The 8,249-nt window shown below is 35.8% G+C and overlaps 1 protein-coding gene across 1 annotated transcript in view; it reads left to right on the forward strand.

Moving 5' to 3' along the window:
- The window catches only part of Smp_163450 (tubulin tyrosine ligase-related), a gene marked incomplete at both ends in the record, with an annotated part of 34,240 nt that overhangs the window by 18,891 nt on the left and 7,100 nt on the right, over positions 1-8,249 (forward strand). Inside the window, one exon of the mRNA XM_018798957.1 lies at positions 6,712-6,840. Coding sequence (XP_018650794.1) covers positions 6,712-6,840 — 129 coding nt within the window. The remainder of the gene's footprint in view (positions 1-6,711; positions 6,841-8,249) is intronic.

Raw genomic sequence — 8,249 nt, forward strand, 5'->3', positions numbered from 1 at the left:
CTGCTAGCCACTATCCATCGTTGCTTACAAATCTCATATAAGATCATTTCTTAATCTTTAGAAATTTGATTAGTTTATTCATTGAAAATTTGTTTGTAATTTTCTTTCAAGTTCATAATGATATTTCATTCTTAACTATTGTTATTTACACTGTAGTACAATATATCTACTTGATGATATCAATATGTTAACATAGTTATCTTGGAAACATTTCATGGCTAATTTGAATAAATGAATCTATAAATTAATTCACCTACAGTAATACAACGATACTTTATATAGTTCATGTGATGATAATATATTTTTCTTTTTTTTCCTTTTCATAACCCAAATCTTTTAACCTTCAGTATAAAAGTACGAAATTTTTGACTATCATGAATTATAAATAAGATATTGGGTAAAGAGTTACGTAATTGTTTTAGTGAATATATATCGAATTTGGATAAACTATTTTTGCTTTGTCAGTCAGTCACAACGTAGAACTTCATACGTACGTACATCAATTCGAGTTGCCATACCATATTAACACAGAGATGCAGTTGTCAATTCAAATTTTGCATTGAGTTTTATGCAAATTTGAATCTGTAAATATAATTTAACGATTGTTTGTATAATACTTCAATGAAATATTTCACTAATTTGTTCAGTATAATCGTAATCATCCTGGATTAAAATAACAGGTACAGTATAGTTTCTAGGAATCGACAGGTTAATTGTTTGTAAAGTTATGGAATAAGGTAGGTATTCTATAACAAATTACTGATGGAAATTTAAATTGAATTCATTTTTTAACTGATACACATAAAACGTACCATTAAGATTTCAGTAATCATTATAGTACTATCTGGACATAAAAATTGTTCAGCAGAAATCAAATTTCTTTTACATTATTTTAGGAATGTTTATTCATTTTTCTAAGTACTAAGTCTCTTATCTCTATGTATAATGAAACAACAAAAAAGAACGAAACAATAAAATTATTTTCTGAGGGGGGTTTTGTGAAGATTTTGGTAATTTCATATAGCTGAAATCATTAGTCAACTGAAGATAGACTGCTGAGGAGTCCCACAATAGGACGAAACGGCCGTCCAGTGCTTCCAGGTTCTCCATGGTGGTCTAGCTTCAATTGACTCATGATCTCAACTATATAAAATAAAATTATTTATCAAACTCAATTTAAATAAATTGACTATTCATCAAAGAGAATTTTCTTTTCAATAATGTCATTTACTTAAGCTTTGCAACCTTATTTATAGTTAATCTTTTATACAATATCCTATGGTAAAACAGATGGATGTTAATTTTATATAGGTGAAATCATGATTCAATTGAAGCTAGACCACTATGGAAAATCTGGAAGCACTGCTTGACGGCCATTTCGTTCTATTGTGGGACTCCTCAACAGTGCGCATCCACGATCCCGCCTGGAGAGACTCGAACCCAGGACCTATCATTCTTGCGCCAGAGCGCTTAACCACTAGACCCTTGAGCCGGCATCCAATGTTGTTATTGTCTAACTTCAACCAATCCACGAAGTTGAGCAACCGTTCACCAATTATCTTCAGTGAGTTGATATCTCACAACATACGTGGTTGAACTCCACTGGTCACTGCTTCTCACTAGAACTCCAGGAAATACCTCATGGAGCGAGTCACTAGTAAGCATATGATTTCAACTATGTAAAATTACTAAAATCTCCACAAAACTCCTTTCTAAGAAGATGGATTGTTAAATCATTCAGGGACATAATGATAAATAATTAATGTTTCCTAATGTTGAATATAAGTGGCTTAATAGTCTTAAAAGTAATATGAATTAATGCATAAAGGAAATGTAAAAGGTATATAGGAAGAAGAATCCGTGAATTACTGACAATCATAAATTGTAAAATTAGATGGTGTACTAAGACTTCTGTGAAATAAGGAATTAAACATGTCTTTATTGTGCACTAAGATCAAAATTAAATCAGTGATTTACTATAGGTTTGTCTGTGTAAATAATTTTTGACACAAATATTTTTTCAATGCAATAATGATCTATAAATAATCTTGAACGATGATTCTCCTGGTGGTATATAACTAGACTTGATAAGGTGTTCAAGTATTGAGCTGACTAACTGGCACTTGTAAAGCCAATACGATCTGCTATATAAGCGCAAACAAATCGATGAATACACATTGGGATGGTCTAAAGAGGCAGTTTATCCTTGATACTATCTTTAATGAGTTTTCTACTGGGGAAAACAATTCAAATATCTACTTAATAGATCCGTTTGTTGGTTTCTATACTTGATTTCGTTTCTGCTGATGAGTTGGGTTGATATTTTTTGATGAAGAACGGTTACCCACGCAATTTCAAAAAATGTCAACTAACTCATCAGCAAAAATGAAATAAATTATAGTAACCAACAAACGGACCATCCTGATATATACAAAAGTCATATCAGAAATTATTATAGCCATTTGGTATGGGTGTAGCACACAAACCAGCAAAATCACTTCAATCAATCGTATGCAAACCGAAGGCTGAAACAACAAGAAAATCCAAACATCATTTACAAAATAAACTGTTCCAATTGCAAAAAACACTACATCGGACAAAGTGGACTCCCCCTTCATCTTCGCTTGCATGAACATCAATTAGCAGTCAAACGCCATGACATATCTTCATTTATATCAATGCATGAGGGCAACTGTGGACACACATTTGACTGGAAGGATGTTAAAATCTTAGATTGAAGGAATACTAAGAACACCAGAGAATTTTTTTAAGCTTGACACTTAGGTTAATCAATAATCAACTGATTCAATTTATCAACACATAAGAAAAATCATGAACAAATATAAGACTAAGAATCAGATCAAAGGGCGATACAATCAAAATAATGGGGGTAGACAATGATTGGTTAAAGGCCAACGATAGCCAATGGAGATTGAGGTCAACAGGACAAGTTGTGAGAAATCCGAACACTTTACTTTAACCTGGTTTTTGCTGATGTTGTTCAGAAGGACAATGAAAACTCTACGACCAAACCATCCAGCTCAGATAACAAAACTCCACCTAAATCATCCATCTGAGCTACAAATCTTCTCTACCATCTCAGAATAGATCTTTCTCAGAAATCTTGAGGACTTTTTGCCTTAGTATTTGTGGTATCGTGTCTGTTATGAATTCATTGCTTATAAATAAAATTTTCTTAAGAACCACAGCAGAGCTTTCAACCTGATCATTTACTTTCAGTTTGCCACCAGTAACACTGAAGGAGTAACCATTTTCCATGTGTGTTCCTCAGATTTCATTCAATTTATCATTTATAATACTGTCGGTGCATATTCGTTTGGCTTTCGATTATAGAAAATGTATTAGGTCTCTCTTCCTGCGCAATGATACACAACAGTGGAAGTTTGTATACAGCCGTTCCAAGTATACAGAACTTCATAGTCACCGTCCAAATCTTCACTTTAGCAAAACATGAAAATTGTACTTTGATTTCACCTGTAATTCCATTTTGAACGTAATTGATTTGTGGTAACTACTTAATTAACTTAAAAATTATGTTATAATGATCACTGTTTATGTTGATGCAGTCCATATCTTCATGATAAAAATGAATACTATCGATAGTTGTTCAAAAAGCAGTATTCATTAACTTGGTCACAAAACAGCTTTCTAGAAGAATCCCAAGAGAGAGCTTATTACAACACCATTTTTTTACTATAGAAACCACCCTATTAATCTGTAGAAATCCTCGAGAGCTAGAGGGATTTGCATGACATGGTCTGTAGTGTTAGATATATCAATCAACACCCAACTTTGTCGGTATTTCTTGACCTTCACTTAACGTTCGAGTCCATTGATTAACAGCTTTTATGACAATACCTATGATCGAAAGGTATGCCGAACTAGTGCATAAATCTCTTAAAGGCTCTCTGCTGTGACAATACAGATTGAGTCAGAGTTTATGTCGAATTGTCATCAGAATTCATGATACCAAGACGCATTCGTTAAGATTGTTCGTTTAACCCATTACTATTTAACTCTGTCAAATACAGTCTCTTAAAGATAGTACTTTCATCATCTGAATTTTCTGGGATTAATCTACTACTAGATGGTTCACTTACAAGCCCAGGATACGCAGATTACACATAGTTTTGTTTGGTAAAGTCACTGACAAGTTGAAAGCTCCTCTGGTTGCCTTGAGTAACATTGAAAGAATGTTAGAAATGTATTTCAATCCCTTTAAATCGAAGCTGTTACCTCAAGACTGGTCTGTATCAACGCCTAAATTGATTATAGTATAATTGAGTACATCTATCACTTCACTTATCTTAGAAACTATAGGAAATCTGAAGCGAGGGAGAGCAGCAGATCCTGACAGGTTTACCTCTGAGATTTTTAAGGATGGAGGTCCAGTATTAGCAGTGAGATTAACTGAGGTCTAAGTTAGAATTTAGGAACTGGACGTAATCCCATCTGACTGGTCTCAATCACTGATTGTACCAGTCTATAATAAAGGACAAAAGTCCTCCTGTGACAATCACAGAGGGATCAGTTTGACTAATATAGTGTCTAAAATATTAGCTTCAATAATAGTTTGACGCTTAACCAAAGCCCGTGAAAAGCAGACTAGAGAAAACCAGGCTGGTTTTCGACCTGGAAGTGGTTGTTTAGACCAGATATTCACACTACGTCAGGTCCTAGAACATAGACACATTCAGACGCTCCACAATAGTAGTTTTTCTGGACCTTAAGGAGGTATTTGACTCTGTTGATCGTGAGGTTCTGTGGCAGTGTTTGTCACCGAAAGGAGTACAAAAAGAAGTACATTAACCTTATACAGGCTCTCTACTCGAGCACAACTGGCCGAGTGAGAGCTTATGAAGAACTGCCATCAGAACTGATTATCTCAAGTGGTGTTCGTCAGGGCTGTCCACTCTCTCCATTCTCGTTTAACTTTGTCGGTGACGTGCTTTAAGAAATAATATTTTCCTCATCTAAATTTCCTGGAGTTGAACTTTTACCGGGAGGCTCACTTGTTGACTTAGAATATGCCGGCGACATAGTTTTATTTGGTGAAGACGCTGACAAAATGCAGAGTCTTCTGACCACTATAAGCAACTATTCAGGCATGTTCGGGATGCGATTCTCCCCCTCGAAGTGCAAAATGTTACCTCAGGATTGGGTTGCACCTGTACCTGAACTGATGATAGGGAGTGAAGTAGTTGGGTGTGTTGACCGCTTCACTTATCTTGGGAGTCTCATCAGCCCTTGTGGTCTGGTGTGTGACGCAATCTCAGCACGGATACAGAAGGCTCGTCTAGCTTTTGCCAATATACGTCACTTATGGCGCACGTGAGATATCCGTCTACCCACCAAAGAGCGGGTTTACTGCACAGTAGTTCATCCTGTCTTACTTTATGGTCGTGGAACATGGCCGGTAAGAGTAGAAAATATTCGTAGGTTACTAGTATTCGATCATAAATGTCTTCGAAACATTGCTCGTAAATCCTGGGACCACCGGGTAAGTAATGTAGTTGTTAGGAAACGGGTACTAGGTAAGGATGGCAAATCGATTGATGACGTAGTGAAACTTCATCAGTTGAGATGGCTGGGACACGTGTCACGTACGCCTAACCACCGACTGTCCCGACGAGCAATGTTCTGTGGTGTAGGAGTAGGTTGGAAGAAGGCTAGGGGCGTCCAGACCAAAACGTATCACAAACCCATGAAGTCACTGACAAGTGGACTGAGCCGTTTTGGTAGGTGTAGACTACCTGCCTGGGATCCGTGAGACAATAACAACCGATGGTTAGAGACCTTGAATGACATGGCTCAAAATCATTTGCAATGGCACAGGTGCATCCACTCTTTGTGTTCTACCAAATTCTAATATTCTGAATTCTTCATGTCTCTATCTCCTTCTCTTCCAAAATTTATTTCACTGTATTATTCTCCTTCAATAACTTTTTTAAACCCTAATCTTTCCGATTACTTTTACTACCTCTACCACAATGGGATTTGAATCGACAATTATATCTCTGTGCTAATGTGGTATGACAACTTGAACTGATGTACGTACGTACGAAGTTCTACGTTGTTGCTGACTGACTGAGAAGTCTCATTATCCCTGGTTACTTAGTTTCTGATGAAATTGCAACACAGATTCAAAAATGTCAGTTAGGTTTTACCAACTTAAGTCATTTATAGTGTAGGCGAGATGACCGTCTACCAATCAACTTTCCGGTATTTCATCCCATTCTACGTTTTAGTTGTAAAACGTGACCTTTAAGAAATAAGGGATATTCATGAGCTTTTAGTATTTATGCCTTCGAAGCATTGTTCTGATATGCTGGGATTACCGTGTGAGCAATGCTGAGGTTAGGTCCAAATCGTTTGGTGAAGTATTGAGGTGGTGAGAATGTATATTACGTAGGTCCAACAACTACCTACCTCTTTAACGTATGTTTCTATTTATAAAAACGTGTGTTTCATTGTGAATAGAACACACTAAAAAATTTAGTACTTTATTGCAAAGAAAAACGTACCACGAGCTTTAGTGACTGTGGATCGGATGTCATCGCTGTCTATCAATTTACCCGTGTATAAGTATTGATACAATTAATTTATAGAATCTTTGCTTTGACATAAGTCAGAAATAGTTTAAATGAAATCTTATTTGAATCGTTCAAAATTTCTTTCCGTCTCATGTAGATACCTTTCTCGTCCATATCTGATAAATGATAGTAAATTTGATCTACGTATTTATGTGTATATCTCATCAGTCAATCCCTTAAGGTTGTATATACATGAAGATGGATTGGTTAGATTCGCCTCTCAAAAGTGAGTTTATATAATGAATAAAGTTAGTTAAGATTCTGTTTTAATGAAAAAAATATTCTTGGTAAAGTAGTTTGTGGAGATTGTTGAATCTTCATGGTTTACATCGTGAACTGACATTAATTAACCAGCTACTGGAAATTAGTAAGCACCAGACTGTTTACTTGTTCTAGTATCGGATTACTCAGCAGTGCATACACATGAACACACCGGGGATCAAACTAAGAGCCTTCGGTTTTGTTGCGAACACTTAACCTTTATACTACTGATTCGCCGCTCAATAGTGTACATGTCTATCTCCGATGAATTCACGATATTGCGAAACCATGTTTCACTACCTGTTTTGCATTTAACACAGTTGAAATCCACTAACCACCGCTTCTTACTAGAACTCCAGGAACTACATCTTGAAATCAGCCACTAGTGAGCACATGGTTATTATTAGAACAGGGGATTTGTAGAGATTAATGAATTTTCATAGTTGAAATAATGGTCATTCAGTATCGCCAGTTGATTGAAGTTAGATATATTCATAACTGGATGATGAATCAGTGGTTCAGAGGTTAAGCTCTCTCAGTGAAACTTAAGTTTCTCGGTTCCATACCCAGCTAGGTCGTTGTTGAGAGCTTCTGAGGAGCTCCATGTTAAGTCAAAACACCCATCTAATAATTTCTGGTTTTCAATGTTTGTTTAACTAAGATTTTTCGGTGATGTAATTTATGAAAACTATATCCGTTAAATAATCCCAGACATTTGATAATTATCAGTATTTTTAATTAACAAACAAAGTGTTAGGAGGATATGTAAAACTGACGATGACTATTATTTTAATAGGAATTCGAGGTAGGTTATACTATAATCTTCTCAAGGAAATGGCAAGTGAATGGACTTATATCCTGATTTATGCTGTTTTTTCTAATAAAACTTAAATCTAGCAAATAGCGATTTAAATCGTAGAACTTTCTAAAAAGATATCGTCTTATAATAAAATCTTATTTTTGCAGCCGCTGTTGACAAAGATTGTATCATAGATTTGTATGTATCACTCTCATTGATAGACCAGATAGTTTCATATAAATTGAACATTAGGTAGAAAGTTAATGATAAATATATTTTTCTACTCATTGACATATTTTCATAGTTGAAATCATGAGTCAATTGAAGCTAGACAACCATGGAAAACCTGGGAGCCCTGGACGGCCGTTTCGTCCTACTATGGGACTCTTCAGCAGTGCGCATCCACGATCCCGCACTCGCGAGATTCAAACTGAGGAACTACCAGTCTCGAGCCAGAGCCCTTAACCGATAGACCACTGAGCCGGCATCCGACGGTGTTAATGTCTAACTTCAACTAATCCACGATTTTGAGTAACCGTTCACCAATTGTCGTCAGTGAATTGATATCTCTAGAA

The sequence above is a fragment of the Schistosoma mansoni genome, chromosome 3, assembly GCF_000237925.1.
Source record: "Schistosoma mansoni strain Puerto Rico chromosome 3, complete genome".
Taxonomy (NCBI): domain Eukaryota; kingdom Metazoa; phylum Platyhelminthes; class Trematoda; order Strigeidida; family Schistosomatidae; genus Schistosoma; species Schistosoma mansoni.